Source organism: Macaca mulatta, chromosome 19, assembly GCF_049350105.2.
Source record: "Macaca mulatta isolate MMU2019108-1 chromosome 19, T2T-MMU8v2.0, whole genome shotgun sequence".
NCBI classification, from domain to species: Eukaryota; Metazoa; Chordata; class Mammalia; order Primates; family Cercopithecidae; genus Macaca; species Macaca mulatta.
This window is the reverse complement of record NC_133424.1, coordinates 48,655,229-48,677,339: the sequence shown is the minus strand read 5'-3', so window position 1 is coordinate 48,677,339 and position 22,111 is coordinate 48,655,229. Positions and strand designations below refer to the sequence as shown.

At 39.6% G+C, this 22,111-nt stretch overlaps 1 protein-coding gene and 1 long non-coding RNA gene across 7 annotated transcripts in view; one reads left to right on the top strand and one right to left on the bottom strand.

Annotated features, from left to right (window-relative positions):
* Nucleotides 1-21,790, top strand: part of ZNF571 (zinc finger protein 571) — a 31,914-nt gene extending 10,124 nt beyond the window's left edge. For all 6 annotated transcript variants that reach the window (XM_077982537.1, XM_015123613.3, XM_077982536.1 and 3 more), the window contains 2 exons: nucleotides 883-1,009; nucleotides 19,753-21,790. In XM_077982537.1, the coding sequence (XP_077838663.1) occupies nucleotides 883-1,009; nucleotides 19,753-21,446 (1,821 nt within the window). In that variant the 3' untranslated portion in view covers nucleotides 21,447-21,790. The remainder of the gene's footprint in view (nucleotides 1-882; nucleotides 1,010-19,752) is intronic.
* Nucleotides 1-22,111, bottom strand: part of LOC144337449 (uncharacterized) — a 33,202-nt gene that overhangs the window by 2,088 nt on the left and 9,003 nt on the right. Inside the window, exons 2-4 of the long non-coding RNA XR_013410612.1 lie at nucleotides 19,955-20,013; nucleotides 5,977-6,091; nucleotides 109-186 (exon numbers count right to left, since the gene is read on the bottom strand). This is a non-coding gene — a long non-coding RNA (uncharacterized LOC144337449). The remainder of the gene's footprint in view (nucleotides 1-108; nucleotides 187-5,976; nucleotides 6,092-19,954; nucleotides 20,014-22,111) is intronic.

Below are 22,111 nucleotides of genomic sequence, written 5' to 3'. Positions count from 1 at the left end.
ACTGTTTCAGGGATTAGGTTGTGGACATGTTTGGGGGGCCTTTATTCTGCCTTCCACAACCCTCTTGCCCAGGAACCAATGAGAGAGGATGATCATAGTCAAGTTCACCTTGGGGTTTCCTGGAATGTACCAGTTCAGAGTGATGGCTCTGTGTGCCTGGACTGGCAGCCAGTACCTTGCTGTAGCCTAGGAACAGGGAAAATAGGAGCAAATAAAACATGCCAGACGCATACTCTCAAGAATTATAGATTCTAAGAGCTCAAAGACATTAGAGAATTTGTCTAATTCAAATACTCCCAAATAAGCAGATCATTTTGTACATAAAATGGAAATATTGTATGTCCATTCTATTCTGTGATGTAATAACTTGATGAATCTGAGTCTTCAAAAAATTCTTAGGTTATATTCAAATTTTATTTTCTAACCTAGGGATTTGGTAAACATTGGAAAAAATTCGTCCTTTTAAAAGTCTTTAAAGGCAGAAGGGAGAGCAAGAACTTGTATTGATTGAGAGTATATTAGTTATTGAGGATTTGAAAGCCTAATCTGCTGTGCAGTTAAAATCTGCTGTGAAATAAATGCATGCAGTATTTTATTTAATCAAGAAACTGCATACATCTGGACATCTGGCGTTTTAAATTCTCAGACCTTTCTGGATAATGGAATTGTTCTGTTGTACAAAGGAAGTTTTATCTGTGGCAATAGGAATGATAGAGAATCATGTTAACACTATGGTTTAGGCAACCAATTTCCTGTTGAAAACAACACAAAAAAATAACACAAAAGTGTTACTTGCTTCCTTCAATTACCTCCTCCATTTTCTTCTCATTTCACTTCAGAATCATTGCTGTATTTTCACAAGTAATGGATTTGTTGTTTCAGTTGTTGGTGACTTTCAGGGATGTGGCCATTGACTTCTCTCAGGAGGAATGGGAATGCCTGGACCCTGCTCAGAGGGACTTGTACAGGGATGTGATGTTGGAGAACTACAGCAACCTGATCTCATTGGGTAAGATCATCCTACATAATATTCAGAATTTGTTCCCCATAATTTCTGCCTCATTCATTGTGAATTTCTGATCTCCATTCCCTGAGGAAAGGCTTACATTTGAGTAGAAGGAGAAATGGACAGCTCCACTGTGTACCTTTTATCTCTTATCCTTTAGACTGTCACATTTTTCTCTGTCTCTTCCTGTCAGTGTCTCCCTTCTTTGATGGCCAGTGGACTAGATTTGAATCTGGGAATCCCCTAGCAAGACCATGTACCACTTCCCTTCTTTTAAGCTGGATGTGCAGTCCCTAAGCCAAATGTATTTTCCTTACTAGAGCAAGGAAAGGAGCCCTGGATGCTGATGAGAACCATGACAAGAAGACAGAGCTCAGGTGAATAAGGGCTGGTCAGTGTCAGCTATTGCTAATAATACAGCTGATCTGTAGGTGGCAGCACTTTGACATGTCTGCATGAAGCTCTCTTCAAAGGCCTGTGGAAAGAAGGCTTGAGACATAGGGAGAGCAGGAAGGTTATGTCTGTGAGTTCCCAGTGGAACCTCCCTCCCAACTCCCATTTGCCACTCTTCTGTTTTACATTCCATTTTTGTTTTAATAAGGGAGCTACCTTTGGTCTGGTCTCTTTTGGGGACAATGCTTTTATCTGTTTTTCCAATTATGTTTTTTCCCAGTTGCTCTTTTATAGTTAAACTTGGATAAGTATCTCTAGCGAGTACATACCTGCTGAGACTTTGCTATGTTCATAGGTTAGGAGGACCAGGAATGATAGCTCTGGCGAGGTAACATTTGAATTGAGACCTGAATAAAGTTGGCTATAAATCAGGGAAATGTGTGTTCAGGCAGAGGGAAGAGAAGATCCTGAGAGAAACTGAGCTTCACTTGTTTGAGAATCAGCAAGAAGGCCAGTGTGGCTACTGAAAGTGGAAATTCAAGGTGAGGTCAGATAAATAGGCAGAGATCAAATCATGTAGGACCTTGTTGGTTGTTGCAAGCGGTGAGATTTTATTCTAAGTGCGATCAGGAGCCCCTGGCTGATTTTTTGCAGATAAGTAAAGGATCTTTGTTTAAAGGTCACTCTGAGTGCTATGTGGACAGTGAGGATAAGAATGAAAGCAGGAAGACTAATGAGAGGACTACTTCAGAAGTTCACACTAGAGATAACAGTGACTTGGAATTGGGTTTAATATGTGGAGGTGATGAAAACAGGTAATATTTTGAAGGTAGATTTAATACCTTCATAATGGAGTTGTTTTGAAGATTGGCAATAGAGGCCTCAGGGTTTGGAAGGCTGGAGAAGGAAGTCAAGAGTTATGTATTTGATATGCTCATTAGATATCCATGTGGTAAAGTTAGATAAGCATTTGGAAGCCTGTGGGTGGAGGGGATAGTCAGGACTGAAGAGATAAATACAGGATTAATCTCTGTACTGAGGAACTGAATGAGATTATGGAGCGAATTGGTTTAGATGGAAGGCAAGGTACAGTTCAAGGACTGAACCATGGGGTGTTCCAACATTCAGTCAGGAACAATCTAGCAAAGGAAATTGAGGACTAACCCGAGTAACCTGTGACCTAGGAAGAAGGAATGCAGTGTATTGGAAGCCAGCTGACAAAAGGATGAAGCAATTAACTCAAAGAGATAATGCTAAGAGTTCAAGTAAGAGGAAGGCTGAAAACTGGCTATTAGATTTGGCAAGGTGAAGGGTGTTGGTGACCCTGACAAGGTGGGTTTGGAAATGAGAGGAACAAAAACCTCATTGGAGAGTATTTAAGAGAGTGAGAAAGAAGTAAGTCAACAATAAAAACTAGAGTGGGACAGTGAATTAACTCACCAGGCACTGTTGAAGGCCCATTTGAGGAGCCCTCAAAGTTACAAATAGAGTTTACAAATATTTTAGAAGGTTTTAAGAACACTGTAATAATTAGGGGAAAGAAATGTGATTACAGTTTGTATATGCAGTATTAGTTCAACTACATAAAAATCCATGGAACAAATTTAGGAAGGAAATATGGCAAAATGTTAATTGTGGTGGTAGGAGAGAAAGAAAAGCAAAAGGTATAGACAGGAAGCGTGCATACCTCTTGAGAAGTGTTACCACTCTCCTGTCCACTGCAGCTCCTGTCCACTGCAGCTCCTGTCCACTGCAGCTCCTGTCCACTGCAGCTCCTGTCCACTGCAGGGTGAACCACAGAATCAGGAGAGCTTTTTGTTTTGTTTTGTTTTGTTTTGTTTTGTTTTGTTTTGTTTTGTTTTCAAAGGAGAATCTTTAAAATGGTGGTAGGCTGGGCATGATGGCTCAAGCCTGTAATCCCAGCACTTTGGGAGGCTGAGGTGGGTGAATTGCTTGAGCCCAGGAGTTCGGGACCAGCCTGGGCAACACAGCAAAACCCCATCTCTACTTAAAATAAAAATTAGCAGGGTATTATGGCATATGCCTGTGGTCCTAGCTACTTTGGAGACTGAGGTGGGAGGATCATTTGAGCCCTGAGGTCGAGGTTGCAGTGAACCATGATCACGCCACTGCATTTCAGCCTGGGCAACAGCAAGACCACGTCAAAAAAAAAAGAGAAAGAAAAGGAAAGGAAAAGGGAAAGGGAAAGGAAAGGAGAGAAAGGGAAAGAAAGAAAGAGAGAGAGAGAGAGAGGAAGGAAGGAAAGAAAGGAAGGAAAGGAAAGGAAGAAAGCTGGAGGGGTGGTATAAAGGTAAATGATCTGGTAACTTAAGTGGTGGTGGTCAAAAAGGATGGTTGCTTGAAATTGTGCTTTAAGAGGTGTTATTGGTAATAACATCCTTTGACATTATGTATTATGTTAGTACAAGTTGTGCTAATCATTGTTGAAAAGAGACTATTATGGATTTGGCAATTGGGGGTAGAAAACATGATGTTTGGGAATGAAATGTTTAGAATATAAATAAATGGTCCTAATGTTGTAGGAATAGTGAAAGATGTAAATAAATTTAGCTTGCCTTTTTCCCAAGGGGGTCTCATGTTTTAAGCCTTCAGTGTTCTTTGGTGATGGATTTTAAGAATAGGCATATTTCAAAAATTTTAATTGAAGTAAACAGTGCTAGAATTACTGAAAAAAGTTATGTGGATGTTTTTAGTTTTGGTATTTAAACATAAATGCTGATCACTTTTCCAAGTGTTATGGTAAAACTAATTCAAGTGTAATAGGCGTCTTAGTTCATATTGTGTTACTATCAAGGATACCCTAGGCTGGGTAATTTATAAAGACCAGAGGTTTATTTGGCTCGTGGTTCTGCAGGTTGTACAAGAAGCATGGCACCTCTTGTCTGTTTGGCTTCTGGTGAGGACCTCAGGCCGCTTCCATTCATGATGGAAGGTGAAGGGGAGCCAGTGTGTGCAGAGATCACATGGTGAGAGAGGGGAAAGGTGACAGGCTTTTTTTTGTTTTAAACAGCTCTCTTGAGAACTAGTAGAGCGAGGGCTCAGTCATCCTTGAGGGAGGGCATTAATCTGTTCTCTGGGGACCAGCCCCCATGACCCAAGCACCTCCCACTAAACCCCATCTCCCAGGACGCCATACTGGGAACTAAATTTCAAGATGAGATTTGGTGGGTATAAACCACATCCAAACCATAGCAGATGATATTTCATGTTGTATATCCATCAATATAGTTAGAGTATTGTCATGGCATGTCTGATAAATCAAATGTTGTGGAAAGAAAGTCAGGCTAACACCTACAGATACAAAATGGATTTTGGCTGAGGTTGAGTGTATAACCTGAAAATATGGGAATCAGTGAATAAATCCTGTAATGGTGAAGACTGCACCTATCGATAGAACATGTTAGAAATGTGCTACAGCATACTATGTATCATGAGGATTGATGTCTGCTGATGAGTTTGAACAGTTCCTGTTAGGCCTCCAACTGTCAGCAGAAAAATAAAGCCTAAACCTCATAATATAGCTGGAGATCATTTAATATTACCTCCCTGTGGGGTTGCTAGTCAGTTAAATACTTTAACTCCTGTCGGAATAGCAATAATTATAGTAGCTAGTGTGAAATACATTCTGGTATTAATGTCTATTCCTGCTGTAAATATATTGTAGTCTCATACGATAAAGCTTATGAGCTAAATTGATATTATGGGTCATATTTTTTTTTTTTTTTTTTTTTGAGATGGAGTCTCGCTCTGTCACCCAGGCTGGAGTGCAGTGGCCAGATCTCAGCTCACTGCAAGCTCCGCCTCCCGGGTTTACGCCATTCTCCTGCCTCAGCTTCCCGAGTAGCTGGGACTACAGGCGCCCGCCACCTCGCCCGGCTAGTTTTTGGTATTTTTTAGTAGAGACGGGGTTTCACCGGGTTAGCCAGGATGGTCTCGATCTCCTGACCTCGTGATCCGCCCGTCTCGGCCTCCCAAAGTGCTGGGATTACAGGCTTGAGCCACCGCGCCCAGCCATGGGTCATATTATTTCTATATAATCAAATGGTTCTTTTTTTTCCAGAATAATAGGTAACAATATGTGAGATTATTCCAAAACCTGTAAAATAAGAATGTACACTTTTGGATAGACAAAAATATCAGAATAAATGTTGGTCTAAAAGTGGATCTCCTCCTCCAGCTAGATCAAAAAAAGTGTATTAAGGTTATGGTCTGTCAGCAGTATGGTGATGCTGGTTGCTAGTACTGGGAGAGAGAGTAATAAAAGCACAGCTGCAATTAATAGTGGTGTCTGGTATTAGATATGGCTGGTGGCTTTATATTTATAATTGTAATAAAATTAAAATCAGTAGCTCTTAAAATTAGTGAAACACCTGCAAAATGTAATGAGAAAATGGTAAGATCTACAGAGGCTTCTGCATGTACTAGATCAGACCATCTTGAGTTATTTTATATGGTGAAAGGTAGGGGTCCAGTTTCGTTCTTCTGCACATGGCTAGCCAGTTATCCCAGCACCATTTATTGAGTAGGGAATCCTTTCCCCATTGGTTAAGGCTCACCTGTTTTCCGGTGTCACAGTACTGCTGCTTCCTGTAGAAGGGGCCTCCTCCACAGGGCCTGTGTGATTGGGTGTTGCGCTGGTGTCAGCTGGTTGGGTTGGTCTGACCTCAGGCCCTGGGGGAAACGGTCAGATGCCAGCAGAGTTGGAATGGGGCAAGTAGTTCCCCAGTTACCAGGCCCCTAGCTGGCCCACTGGACAGCCTGTGAGACCTGAAGGGGCTGGACTGCAGTCGTGCTAGCCCAGAGTTCAGGTGCTGGCTTTGATGCAGGTAGGCGGGACAGGTTGGTTTCCAGGTCACTGGTCAAACTCTCATGCAGGGTCCTACAGAACGCTTAGGTGGTGGGAGCCCAAGGGAATATCAAGGTATGTGGGGTTTGGATTTTCAGAAGGGCTCTGGGCTGCAGGTGAAATGTCCAGGTGGGGGCAGGGCGGCTGTGCTGTGGGCCTTTCACTGAAGAGGGCAGGACTCCTGCAATAGAGACTGGCAGCTGCCGGGCACGTGGCGCGCTTGCATTTCCCTCCCTTCCAAACAATGCCGAACTTCACTGTTGAGGGCATGCAGAGGTGCTAGGTGTTATCTGTTACCTCTGGGAGTTTTGCCCCAGAGGAACACAGAACCGCAGACCACCGCAGAGTTTAGGCGGAGGTGCGGTTGCTGCAGAGGTGCGGTTGCTGCGCTGGAAGACGGAGCTGGTGAGCCTTAGCCGCCTCAGAGGAGGTAGGGCAGGGGTTGCATGGTCTGCTATCTGGGAGGTTCCTGGGGAAATGCGGAGCCTGCCTGCAGAGTTCTTGTGGAGAGGGTCGCTATGCTGCAGAGCTCAGGCGGGAGCAGGGTGGAGCCGAGCCTTGCCTGGCGAGGAGGGACTGGGCAGTCTGACCGCCCCTCAGCACTGTGACTGCAGCTTCCGCTGGGGTTATGGCAGCTGGCACCGAGCTGCCCAGGGATCTGGGGCTTGTGGTGCTCCACATGGGCTTGAGCAGTGCCTCTGCAAAAATTCTCGGTGGCTTTCTGTGTTGGTCTAGTGGCCCAGGGGTGGGAGTTGGCAGGTCCTCCTGTGCCCAGGATTGCAAAGGGCCACGTAGGAAGTGTGGTTCCCCCAGGGACACTCACTCTCCCACCGTTTAACCATGTTAGGGAGCTTCACCCACTCCATGCCAGTCCCAGGAAGGTGGCTGCCTGGCTTCTCTCCTCTCTGTTCTTTGGGAGTCCCCTGGCGTCTGTGGTAAATCCTGACATGGTCTTTTAGACCAGCGCTACCCCAACCTTTTTGGCACCAGGGACCGGTTTCATGGAACACAGTGTTACCGGCCGGGGGACGCGGGGCGAGAGGGGAAGGGCAGACTGGTTTTGGGATGAAACTGTTCTACCTCAAATCATCAGGCATTAGATTCTCATAAGGAGCCCGCAACCTAGATCCGTCCTATGCACAGTTTACTACAGGGTTCGAGCTCCCGTGAGAATCTCAAGCTGCCGCTGATCGGACCGCTGATCTGAGCTCAGGTGGTGATGCTCACCTACTGCTCACCTCCTGCCGTGCAGCTCGGTTCCTCAGAGGCTGCCAAACAATACGGGTCTGTGGCCCGGGGTTGGGGATCCGTGTCTTAGATGATCCACTTAAAGAGACAGTATTTACTTGCGACTTTGTTTCCTCTCCCTGAGAGTGGTGCATACTAGCTGCTTCTAGTCAGCCATCTTGAGTGCCCCCCTAGAGTTACATTTAAATTTACATTAAGGTTAAAATTTGAGTAAATTTAAAGTTGAACTGAAATTCTGTTCTGAATAGCCAGCTATCACCAGGTTTTCATCTCTACTCATGGATCTTCTCGCTATTTTGCTGCATATGAGTCAGTCTGTGGGTAGCTTGTCTAGTTTTGGGTTTTTTAGCTAAAGTTCTCTTTGTAAAATTGTTGTTCATTCGTTACATAAAAGGTATAAAGGATTAGTTTTGCTTTTTTCGTCCTTAAAATTATTCTTTAATCTTTGCAATATGGTACTTTTTCTGTAGCACCTGAAGAAATTCCTTTCTCCTATACCTTATGTTGTGAGTAAATGTTTTGGTCTAAATAAATATAATTGTTAGCTTCTGTTGATTTGGGGGTAGGTCTGGTTCAAAGTGGTCAAATCAATATGAAATCTTCCAGATGTAGGCTGAGTTTAATAAACACTTTGGTTTATTAAAGCATATAGTATGTTTACTTTGTTATGACTCACCTCCTCATATATAAATTTATATTAATTATAAATTTGGATATATTGAAATATTTGAGGAGGGTGATGGATGGGTGTGTGCGTGCTTCATGGCCCTATTCAATTAAGCTCTCTGGTCTTAATTTACTATGAAATTTTCCTTTCGCCTCAAATTTCATAAAGTTTGTTGTGGGTGGAATGTTCTTTAATTAGAAAATATAGCCCATTTCTTTGTGTCTTATAAGCTGCACCATGACCTAATGTTTTCATGTAAATACTTGGGTTTAATACCTTTTAAGGTTTTGCAGAAGATGACAGTGTATAGGCTGAATTAGCAAGACATAGTGAGGTTTATTGGGGTTTACTGATTACAAAAAAGGGATATAAGCACTGCCAAGTCCTTTGTGTTTTAAGCTGTTGCTGGTAGTACTCTGGTGAATAACTTTGTTAATTTAATTAAGTTTATGGCTATGCATAGTAGGATATTTCTTCTCAGTTTGGGTCTTAGCTATCATGTATTCAGAATATATTAAATCACTTTCATTGTTTATTTTTATATTAGCTGTAGCTTTTTATGACCTAGTTAAGGTATAACTTTGTTTATAATCTTAAACATGTTTTATGCTGAGTTTTATTAATTTGGGTTAGTCATATGACTGCAAGCATGAAATTTTACCAACCCTAAGGAAAATTAATATAACTTAGTCAACCTTTGGTTAACTGCTTAATTTTTATCATTGCTGTTTTCTGTGGCTGTATTGGTAGAGTAAGGTTTTATGAGCTGCTAATTAGTGTGCCTGAGGCCTGCTCTTTTTGGTTTTTGTTGATCTAGAGGACATTCTCACTAGAATGCAGATAGTTGCAAGAGTTACTAAAAATGAAGAGGTCAGGACTAAACCTATTTGTTTATAGAGTTATATGAACTCATTTAGGCATTGTCAGTGCCTTGCGTTGTGAATTAAGCTACATTAGCTTATATGTAGGAAATTCCCTCTCAAGAAGAAATGGCCAAGTTTAAGTGCTGTGTCAGTATTGGTGGATGTTTTAGTAAATTTAGTAAAAAAACAAACTTTTAACCCAGAAAACCTAATTTTTAATTTACTTTTTGGATTTTGATAAATTCTTTAGGAGTTGGGCTAAAACTTAGTTCTAGATGAACTGTGTGTGTATGTATGTGTGTGTGTATGTGTATGTGTGTGTGTGTGTGTATGTATGCCTTACCTGTAGTTAATAAATATAAGATTTCCTGTTTTGAGGTTTGGCAAGAATAAAAGCCTTATATCCACAAGTAGTACAATAGCTTGAGATTGTGGAGTTAATTAACGTGAAATCGTGTGTACATGTTTGTGTCATGTTTTTTACTATGTCCACTGAACATGGAGTAATTAAACTTTATGGTTTCACTGTAGAGAAAGACTATTCAATTTCAGCTCAGCTACAGTTTGCTTTATTGTATCAAGTCCATGACAGCCATGTTGGATCGTAACATTCCCTAAATTAAAAAATACCAAGTGTGTGACACCACCACAGTGATGTGTGATCATGGACTGGTTAGCCATTAGTCCATCGAGATGTCTTATTAAAGAGGAATGAATGGGCAATCTTAAGTCCGTGACCGTGAAGTAAGAACCAGATGGCAGGCGTAGTTTCATCCAAGTTTCATGGGCCCAGAACGAGAAGTGGGACACGTCTCAAGCAAGTTGCTGGTTTCTTTTTTTTTTTTTTGAGACTGAGTCTCACGCTGTTGCCCAGGCTGGAGTGCAGTGGCGCGATCTCGGCTCACTGCAAGCTCCGCCTCCTGGGTTCACGCCATTCTCCTGCCTCAGCCTCCTGAGTAGCTAGGACTACAGGCGCCCGCCACCGCGCCCGGCTAATTTTTTGTATTTTTAGTAGAGACGGGGTTTCACTGTGGTCTCGATCTCCTGACCTTGTGATCCGCCCGCCTCGGCCTCCCAAAGTGCTGGGATTACAGGCTTGAGCCACCGCGCCCGGCCTACAAGTTGCTGGTTTCTTGAAGCTTGGTACTAAAGAAATCCTGTTGGCGGTAATAAGCTTGTTGTCAAGGATTGATTTGTCTGAATGTACTGTGAATAATCAATAATTTCATGTCTTGTGTAAAATAAAGGATTTAATATATCGAACAGTATTTGTATTGGTAAATCTGACATATGTGGGTATGCCATTCAATGTGTTAAGCACTGTTTGTAATTTCATGTATATGCTTATATGCATGGGGAGTGGATCTTAATGTGTGATTACACATGCATATACAATGTACAATCAAGCATAATAGTACTAGTACATTATTAGGAAAAGCACATAATGCATCCATAGTTAGGTTTTATGTTTATTTTCTCAGTACTGACATAGCATTTAACAGTAATTTTTCTCAAGTAGAAGAGTCAGGTTACAGTTTAAGTGGAATTTCAGCTTTAGAACCCTGAGACTTGAGGTTCTAGTTTTGTTATTTGAGGTGTTGTATTGTTAGGTTTGTTAATAGAGTAATTTATAATTATGTGAATAATGGGTTATGATGAAGTGGAGGTGATTTTTGATTTGAAAATTTAAAGGATTGGGTAATTTTTGAGGGTGAAGAGTTTGGACTTCTTCAGGAAATTTCTATAGGTATAACAGTATTATATAGTTATGAAGGCTGATTCATGGTTGTGGTCAGTTGATCTTTATTTGTTGGTATCTTTATTGTTCCTGAGATTACTCTGGGAAATTAGATAGCTAGGAGTGTAGCCAATAAAAGTGAGATAAGGAAGGAGAAGAAAATAATTAGGAGATGGTTATTGAAACTATCATTTAGAAGTGAGAAATGATTTTTAGAGTGACTTTTTCTAGTCAAATCTAGTAAAACTGGTGCTATGTTTTGGTTTGTTGAAAGGTTTAGGTATGGTGATAAACCGTGAACAACTGTTGGGAAGGAACCTAGAAGGTTGGAAAATTTGTATATGTATGAGGATTCAAATTTAAGATTTTATGTTATTAGTTGAGTTCTAATGTTATAATGAAACTTAAGGTAGTTAAAGCATGAGCTAAGAGTTTTAGGTAGAATGGCATAGTCATCTGAGGAATAGTTACGGGAATAATATTTTTGGAGATAAAAAAAATTCAGTGGGCCGGGCACGGTGGCTCACTCCTGTAATCCCAGCACTTTGGGAGGCCAAGGCAGGTGGATCACGAGTTCAGGAGATCGAGACCATACTGGCTAACATGGTGAAACCCTGTCTGTACTAAAAAAATTACAAAAAATTAGCCGGGCATGGTGGCGGGCGCCTATAGTCCCAGCTACTCGGGAGGCTGAGGCAGGAGAATGGCGTGAACGTGGGAGGTGGAGTTGGCAGTGAGCTGAGATAGCGCCACTGCACCCCAGCCGGGGTGACAGAGTGAGACTCTGTCTCAAAATAAATAAATAAATAAATAAATAAATAAATAAATTAGTGAAAATAATACTGATTGCAAGACATTTAATTGAACTAGCTAGGAGGGGGATTGTTTTTGTTGATTTGACTTAAAGTTGAAAAGCAGAGTTGTCCCAGGATTGTAAAGAAAATAATTTGAGTACTATAGACAGCTCTTAGGGAGATGACAATAAGCATGATTTAAAGGGCTCAGGTGTTGGCATACTGTGTTTGCTGTTTTAATAATTAAATCTTTGGAGCAGAAGCCTTTAAGGAAGGGCATACCTATTAAGTGTAGGCTTCTGAAAATGAGTAAGGACATGGTAAAGAGTATAGTTTTAAATAGGCCCCCTAGTTTTCTAGAATATTTTTCATCATTCAGGGTATGAATAATGGATCCAGAGCATAGAAAAAGTATGTTTCAGGAATACATGCATACAGATGTGAAGAAATGCTAAATGTGGTTGATTAATGCCACTAGTGACAATTAGGAGACCTAGGTTTGAGGTAGAAAAGGCAAATGATTTTAAGTCTTATTTTGTGTTACGGCACAGATTGCTGTGAATGAAGTGGTAATACCACCTAAGCAGTTTTGTTATTTTCTTTTTTCTTTTTCTTTTTTTGAAACAGGATCTCATTCTGTTGCCCAGACTGGAGTGCAGTGGCAAAATCATGGCTCACTGCAGCCTCACGCTTTTGGGCTCAAGTGATCCTCCTACCTTAGCATCCTGAGTAGCTGGGACCACAGGTGTGCACCACCATGCATGGCTGATTTTATTTTATTTTATTTTATTTCTGTAGACACAAGGTCTGTGTCTACTGTGTTGCCCAGGCTGGTCTTGAACTCCTGGGTCCAAGCGATCCTCCTGACTCAGCCTCCCAAAGTCCTAGCATTACATTTGTGAACCACTGCACCCCACTGTGTTTTCTTTTCTATTAGTAAAGTGTATTAATAAGAAAATTCTTGTTACAACTATTGTGCTTGAATGAAGTAAGGCTAAAACTGGTGTCGAGCCCTCTGTCACTGATGGTAGTTATGGGTGAAAACCAAATTGGGCAGATTTACCAGTTGCTGCTGCCAGGAGAAGCCTAATTAATGAGAGAGTGTCAGGATTGGGGTTGAGTATGGACATTTTTTGGAGTTCTTATGTGTTTGAGTGTAACAATCATGATGCTGATAATAGGAATCCAATATCTCCAATACTTGTATATAAAATTGCCTGGAGGCTGCTCTATTTGTGTCTGTTAGGGCATATCATCATCTAGTAAGTAAAAATGATATGATTTCTATTGTTTTTCATCCAATAAAGAGTTGGAAGAAAAAAAAAAGAGTTGGAAGAGGTTGGTGGCATTAGCTACTATTAGTATGGTTGTGAGGAATATAAGTATGGACTTAGGTAATTGATTAATATTTTGATCTGAAAGTATATATCACATTGAAGATTCTGTAATCAATCATGTGATGAAAGAAGTTACTGGTACAAATATTAGTCTAACTTGAAGCTGAATGTCAGTTTTAAAGTTTGAATAGTCATTCAATGTCAGTTTGAAATAATTATTTCTTGCCCTGAATGAATAAATATTGGGGTTGGAAATAGGCTGGTGGCAAATGAGTATTTTTTTTAAATAGTTATAGTAATTGGTAAACATAAGTTGGTAAGTAAAATTATGATAGAAGAGAAGAAATTTATTTTATTCAAAGTTGCACCAATTTTTGGCTCCTAAGGTCAATAGATTACTTCTAACTTTTAAAAGTTCAGAAAGCCACATGGTTATATATGGAGGCATGAGTTAGCAGTTCTTGCATACTTTCTTAGTAAATCATCAGTTCCCCCTTATCTGCAGGGTATACATTCCAAGGCTCCCCCAGTGGATGCCTGAAACGAGAGCTAGTACTGAGCCATACATATAATGTGTTTTTTGAATCTGATAAAGGAGATAGCTACTGGGTGGTGACTAATAGGCAGATCCTTTTTGGATAATGGCAAAATTAGACAATATGCTCATCAAAGGGATGATTCATGTCTTGAGCAAGATGGAGTAGGATGGTGTGAGATTTCATCATGCTATTCAGAATGGCACAGTTTAAAACTTATGAATTGTTTATTTCTGGTATTTTCCATTTAATATCTTGGACCTCAGTTAACTATGAGTATCTGAAACCACACAAAGTAAAACCTTTGGAACTACTGTAAAGAGTTTTAAGTTTCTATATAAGATTCACAACTGAACATTTTATTTAAACTATATTTACAATATATGGGTCCTGGAATAATTTTGGAGTTAAGTGACAGGAGTAATAGAGGTAGAAGATGTATAAATATGAGAGTATTTTCTCATGTGAATAATGGTTTGATGTTATCAATGTGATATGTGAATTTTTCTCATTGTAATGTGATTGATAGAGGGACTATATGGCCATAATTAGTACATTAGTCCTATTTGGATAATGGCAAATTAGATCATAAAAATACTGATATAATTCCAAATAATTCTCCATTCAGGTTAATAGTTGCTAGTAAGGCTGTCAACTGCTAACTCAGGCCTCCATATAGAACAATGTGGCTTTCTGAACTTTTAAAGGTTAGAAGTAATCTGTTGGCCTTAGGAGCCAAAAAGTTGTTGCAAAAGGCTAGGTCAGTTAGGCTAGCCCATACTTATCATGTTTCTGTTAAAGGAAATAATGTCTGTAGTCTGCGAGCTAATAGTACAGATGCTTCTCAACATACGTTGGGGTTACTTCTGGATAATGTCAAAAATATTATAAGTCATTCTGTGTAACCCCGTTGGTAAGTCAAGAAGCATAATGAATGTGTATTGCTTTCTTACCATGGTAAATTTGAAAAATCGTAAGTCTAAGTATCATAAGTTGGGGAACCTTATGTCTGGTTTGGCTATGGATTTGTTCATTGTTTGAATTTGGTTTTTGTTTGTTTGTTTTGAGATGAAGTCTCGCTCACCCAGGCTGGAGTGCAGTGGTGTGATCTCAGCTCTCTGCAACCTCCACTTTCTGAGTTCAAGCAATTCTTTTGCCTCAGCCTCCCAAGTAGCTGGGATTACAGGCACCTGCCACCATCCCCAGCTAATTTTTGTATTTTTAGCAGAGACGGAGTTTCACCATGTTGGCCAGGCTGGTCTCAAACCCCTGACCTGAGGTGATCCGCCCACCTCAGTCTCCCAAAGTGCTGGGATTACAGGCATGAGCCACCGTGCCAGAATCATAGTTTGAATTTGTAAGGCAAAATCATTTTGATGTTGTGTGGTCATGGGCAGTTATTAGGGCTGTGGCTCCTATAAAACTTCATGGCATTTGGATGAGAAACGCTATAATTAGTAATGCTGTATGAGCTACAGATGAATACTCAATGATTTTAAGTCTGTTTAGTATGAACAAATAGAATTTGTTATAATTATTCCTCACAGTGATATTAGAAATGGATAGGCTATATACTTTTAGATTTTAAATTAGGGTAATTTGTATTAGGCCACAGCCTATTAATTTTAGTAATGTGGCTACAAGAACTGTGGGTGCAGCATTCGGGGCTTCTACATATGCTTTTGGTAATCAAAGATGGAGGATATAAAGGGGTGGGTTTTTTTGGTTTTTTCTTTTTTTACTATGAATGCTATAATGCCTTCTATTTATACGAGACTATTCAGGAGTTTGGTAGTATTTGAATTCAATAGCAGGTTGATTGAATATTTAAATATTCATTAAAATATTTAATGAATCCATGGTGTTTTAGATATAGATTAATTCTATAAGTAGGGGTAAAGAGCCAATCAGTGTATAAAACAGGAAATGAAAGTCCTGTGTTTAATCATTCTGTTTGGCTTTCTCATTGGGTAATAACAATTAGAGTTTGAATTAGAGTTGCTTCAAGGAGACTATAGAATACAATTAGTTCTATGATGGTAAATGTCATGATTAGGAATATTTGTAGAAAAATTAACATTGAATTTTTTTTTGTATATCTGATTCCTTGGTGAGTTGGTGTTGACTTGCTATAATTATGTCTATCTTGGGAGAGGTTAGGTGAAGCAAGGCGGAGGGAAAGACATGAAGGAAAACATTGTTTCTGGCCAAGTAGCATGCTCAAAGTTTCAATAGGATCAAGAAGGTGAAGAAAATAATCAGAGTGGGGGCAGAAGTTGTAGAGGATTTTGTAGAAAGTACACGATGAATTCCAAAAGGCATAGTTTGGAGTGAAGTAGGACATGGATGGGATAAGTGAAGTAGGACATGGATGACCAAGGACCCAGGAAGCCAAGGCTTTTAAGAGTATTGAGATAAGTCAGAGATATCAGGCATTACAGGATTGGCCTCTAGTGGTCTTTTAGGGGAAGGTGGATGGTTATTCCTTTTATAAGTTAAGGATAGTAGGGCTATGACAGTAAGAGCTTATGGAAATTGAGATCTCCATGGAGAAGCCAGCCTTAATAGCAGGATGTGGAGGTCTTACCAGCACCCAGAGCTGTGGAGGCTTTGCTTGTAAACTGCAGTGGGTGGAGTGGCTGTCTTAACAGAAGAGAGATTACTGGAACAGCATTGCTAGGAGCCTGGGATTGGGGACAGCTTCTCAGGAAGTGCAATGGTACATGAAGTTTCAGGTGAGCCCTGAAAGAATGAAAAGCAGGTAAGGAGACTGAGGGTGGAGAGAAGAGGGAAGAGCATTCCTAGCAGAAGTAACAGTGTACTGAAGACCATAGGAGGATGGAGCTTGGTGTATATGAGGTATTGAGAGAAGGCCTTCGCAGCTGGAGTCTAGTGAGGCAGAGGTGCCACAAGGGAGTTGGAGAGGCTGACTGGAGCCAGGCCAGGCAGAACCTGCTAGAGGTTGTGAATACGACCTAGAAGGTTATAAGCAGCACTTGTTGTTGTTTTTAATAAAACAGGAGATAAAATAACAAAATATGAATATATAATATAGCAAAGAGAATTTTATGACATCCTTGTTTTATGTTTGTGTGTGTACTCAGTCATAATATGTATTTCTTACTATGAGGTTGCAGTCAAAAGAAATTTGAAAAATACTGCAGAAGAGTTCAGATTTTATCCCCCAAATTTTTGCAGGCTGTTGAAGAATCTTAAGATGGTGACATAATGTGATTTTCATATTTACTATTCCATTCTGCTGCCAGATGGAGATTAGAACAAAGGATCTTGTAACATTACTGAGTAGGTTTTTGTTGTGGTTCAGGATGCTTTGGGGCCAGGCGCAGTGGCTCATACCTGTAATCCCAGCACTTTGGGAGGCCGAGGCAGGTGGATCACTTGAGACCAGGAATTTGAGACCAGCCTGGCCAATATAGTGAAGGCCCATCTCTACTAAAAATACAAAAATGAGCCAGGCATGGTGGTGCACACCTGTAATCCCAGCTACTCAGGAGGCTGAGGCAGAATTGCTTGAATCTGGAGGCGGAGGTTGCAGTGAGCTGAGATGGCGCCACTGCACTCCAGCCTGAATGATAGAGCGAGACTCTGTCTCGAAAAAAAAAAAAAAAAAAGATGCTTTGGGCTTCCTGAGTGTCAGCAGTGGTGTTGGTGATAAGGTAACAGATTCAACAGCTACTTAGGAGATACATTCAGTAGGACTTGATAGGGGGTAGAATAAAAGAAACTTCCTAAAATGAGGACTCCTTTTCAGACTCCATTTTGTTGTCTTCACTCATCACCCATTTTGCAGTTTTCCCTTTTTCCACCATATAGTTTTTCATTACTGACAATAAAAAGAGCTGCTAAATGTTAATTGAATACATTTTTATGTACTCCTCATTCTGGGTACAGTTCTGAGACTTTCGTATTCTAATCTTAACTTTTTCTTTATTTCTCTAGATTTCTGTGTAGCACCTTCCTGTGTTCTCATAGTGCCTCCTACCCCAGAATCATATTAGATTTATATTTCTTCCCATTTTTATTAGGGCACCAGCACATAGGTAGCTGTTTTGGGTCCCAACTGAATTTATTTGATTCCTTATAGTGTTCGCTTAATCACCATAAGGCCATTGATTTATTTCAAAGTGTTTTATAAACCATATTGTTCTTCTATGAAAGAAAGAAAATAAAAGCAGGGTCTTTTTCCATGATATGTTGCTGACATGAATTGGTGTTAAACTGAGCTGTGCTGTGCATATGGCAGGTGGGCGGGGGGTAGTTGCTTTTGTTTCTACAATTTCTTTTTGCTTTTCAGCAAAAGTGTGTTTTCTCAAGTTTCAGAGGCTTATTTCTAAAAGACTGTTTAAATTTGAACTTACTGATGTGTATTTATTTTTCTTCCCATTACCACCAGTCTCTGTTATTCTACAACCTATATACACAGTGGTCAGAGACCCTGTGCCTGCTGATCCAGTTACATCAGATAGGTTTCTCTGCATTTGAAAAGTACACTTGTTTCCCAACTTCTTTGTTCAGAATGATATAACACCTTTATTGTGTAAACTTTTCACTATTTACAGGACATTTTGAGGTACTTCTTTGGGAAATATAAGAACATTTGGCCTTAAGTAAGACATGGAAAGAAAGATGTGAAAAACTATTAAAGAAATAAAACATTGTATGTATACTGTGTTCTGGGGACTAGCTATATAATAAAACATTCATTTTCCCTCTACACATGTAGAGCTTGAGGAGTAGAAAGATCAACATAAATAAATGAAATTTTAGAATTGCAAAAATTCAAACAAGAATTAGGAATAAATTACAGGTATAGAAAATACATGGCATGGACCTAACTAAAGTGATCCAGGACAGTCTTTCTCAGCAGCTGACATTTAAGCTAGGACATTTCACACACAAAGGAGGTGGCCACTTTGACAGCATTCTTGGCAGATGGAACAGCATATGGAAAATCTAAAATGGGAAAGAATTTGACATGTTCTTGGAGCTTAAATCAGGCCAATAAGATTAGAACACTGTTCCTGAAGATAGCAGTGGCTCAAAATGAGGCTTAAAAGGTAATTTTGAAGAAGTTGGAGAAATTTAAGAAAGAATTGGATCATAAAAGGGGCTTATAGGCCATGAATAGTAATTTGGATTTTGTTCCAAGTACAAGGGTAAACCACTGAAAGATTATTAGCTCTATTCTCAAACTTTGTGTTGTATGAGAAGCATCTAAGGAGATTTATGAATAAAGGAACATTTACATTTTAAAAATTATTGACAAATATTGAATGCCAACAAATGTGTAAGTAATGATGTTAGGCACTAGAGATAAAGCAGTATATGAAATGAAGTCCCTGCTTTGATTAAGCATGGGACAGACAGACAGTAGTCAAACTTTAGAAATGGTACGTCCATTAGTGAAAAATGCAATATAGGTAAAATTGTGTGTTGGATATTTTGATAATGTGACAGCTGAGCAGAAAACTGAAATGAGGGAGCAAGCCATGCGTGTATCTAGAGGAAGGGCATTCTAAAAACAAAACTGTACACGGAGAGGCATATGCTTGACATTTTTTAACACCAAGGAAGCCATTATGACCAGAGCCAAATGAATAATTAGCGGAGTGGTAGGTGATGATATCAGAAAAGTGGCCAAGGGGGGAGATGACATAAGAGTGGTGGCCTTGGGCAAGTTCGTGTAGGGTCTTGTGAGCCATATTAAGGACTTTGGATTTTATCCTGAGATGGCACACTATTAATGGGGAAGATTTTTAGCAGGGGAATCATAATATAAACCACATTTTGAAAGAATTCCTCTGGCTGCTGTATGAAGAATAGATCATAGAAGCAAGGATGAAAGCAGAGAAACCAGCTAAGAGGTTATGACAATGAGAGATGGGTGACTTGGCCTAGGATGGTGGTAGTGGAGGTGGTCAGATTCTTAATTTTGACAGGAGAGCTGATAGGATTTGTTGACAGATTGTATGTCCAGCTAGACATCTGTTTTCAAGAGGGTGTTTTTATTACTATTTTATAAGCCCCCTGGGTGTTTCTAAGCCACTCCAAAGTTTGAGAACCACTGACTTAACCTATTTTTCTAATTGCCTTCTTTCCTATAAGCTCTCCTTTTTCTTTATTCTCTCCTTGTGCCTTTAAAGAAAAATGGCACAAAATATTTCTGTACTGTTTAAGCCATTCTATTCTTATGAGAATTATTTTCATCTATCATTTTTACTATAGAATTTTTATTTCTCCTTGTAAACAAAAGCAGGAATTTGTTTTCTTGTTATTCTACAGACTTGGAATCTAGTCGTGCAACCAAAGAGTTATCTCCAGAAAAGGAAATTTATGAAATGGAATCACTTCAGTGGGAGAATATGGGGAAACTTATCAACCATCACCTTCAGTACAATGGTCTTGGAGACAATATGGAGTGCAAAGGCAACTTAGAGGGTCAAGAAGCAAGTCAGGAAGGGCTTTACATGTGTGTCAAAATTACCTGTGAAGAAAGGGCCACTGAAAGCCATTCAACCTCTTCTACTTTTCATCGGATAATTCCTACCAAGGAAAAATTGTACAAATGTAAGGAATGTAGACAAGGTTTCAGCTACCTGTCATGCCTTATTCAACATGAGAAAAATCATAATATAGAAAAATGCTCTCAAGTTAAGAAACATAGGAACACCTTTAGCAAAAAGCCAAACTATATGCAACATCAGAGAATTCAGACTGGTGAGAAACCTTATGAGTGTATGGAATGTGGAAAGGCCTTTAGTCGTAGTTCTGATCTCATTCAACATCAGAAAATTCATACTAATGAAAAACCTTATCAGTGTAACGCATGTGGGAAAGCTTTTATTCGTGGTTCACAGCTCACTGAACATCAGAGAGTTCATACAGGAGAGAAACCATATGAATGTAAGAAATGTGGAAAAGCCTTTAGTTATTGTTCACAATACACTCTTCATCAGAGAATTCATAGTGGTGAGAAACCCTATGAATGTAAGGATTGTGGGAAGGCCTTTATTCTTGGCTCTCAACTTACTTACCATCAGAGAATTCATAGTGGGGAGAAACCTTATGAGTGTAAGGAATGTGGAAAGGCCTTTATTCTTGGTTCACACCTTACATATCATCAGAGAGTTCATACTGGTGAAAAGCCTTACATATGTAAAGAATGTGGGAAAGCCTTTTTATGTGCCTCCCAACTGAATGAACATCAGAGAATTCATACAGGTGAGAAACCCTATGAATGTAAAGAATGTGGGAAGGCCTTTTTTCGTGGCTCACAACTTACTTACCACCTGAGAGTTCATTCAGGTGAGAGACCCTATAAATGCAAAGAATGTGGGAAAGCCTTTATTTCTAATTCGAATCTTACTCAACATCAAAGAATTCATACCGGAGAGAAGCCCTACAAATGTAAGGAATGTGGAAAGGCCTTTATTTGTGGCAAACAACTTAGTGAACATCAGAGAATTCATACAGGTGAGAAACCCTTTGAATGTAAGGAATGTGGAAAGGCCTTTATTCGTGTTGCCTATCTTACTCAACATGAGAAAATTCATGGTGAGAAACACTATGAATGTAAGGAATGTGGGAAGACTTTTGTTCGTGCTACACAACTTACATATCATCAAAGAATTCATACAGGTGAAAAGCCCTACAAATGTAAGGAATGTGACAAGGCCTTTATATATGGCTCACAACTCAGTGAACATCAGAGAATTCATAGAGGTGAAAAACCTTATGAATGTAAACAATGTGGGAAGGCTTTTATTCGTGGCTCACACCTTACTGAACATCTGAGAACTCATACTGGAGAGAAACCCTATGAATGTAAGGAATGTGGGAAGGGTTTTAGTCGTGGCTCAGAACTTACTCTGCATCAAAGGATCCATACTGGTGAGAAACCCTATACATGTGGCCAGTGTGGTAAAGAGTTTAGACGTCCTTCACAACTTACTCAACATATAAGGCTTCATAATTGAGAAAGCCTTGAATGTGATTAAATATAAGAAAATCTTCATCATCTATTTCATATCTATACTGAATGTGGGACATCCTTTTGCTTCTGCTCAGAATCTACTCATTCTTAGAAGGCCTGTATTAACATGGATGCAGAATAATTTTAGAAACCCCTTATAAATAATTAACATCTCTATAAACCCTAGAATTTAATGCTGAATTATATCCTTTATTAAGCATCATCTCCATTTCACCATATCCTAACTGAAATCGGATATATTTGTGTGTTTTTTTCTATTTGTAAAATACTGTAATTGTATTACAATGACTAAATTATAATTAAATACATATAATTCCCTTTGGATGGTATCTGATGTTTATTTTTTAAATGATTGCCATTATCATCATTACATAGTGTTAGAGAACTCAAATGGTGGGAATAGTTTATGATTACAATTAAAAGATGCAACCATTCTCTTATCATGTATCCCTTTTAGAACAACAGATACTTTATTTTAGAACAAAACCTTTTGAGTATAGTAAAGGTATGAAGAACTTCAGAGCACATCAGTTTTGCAGCATCAGATAATGCCAAAAAGAAACTTGCAGAAATTGCTTTAGGGCTGTTGTTTTTATGTATTTGCCTTAAATGGAAATATAAACAAAATTTACCGACTACAGTTTTTCC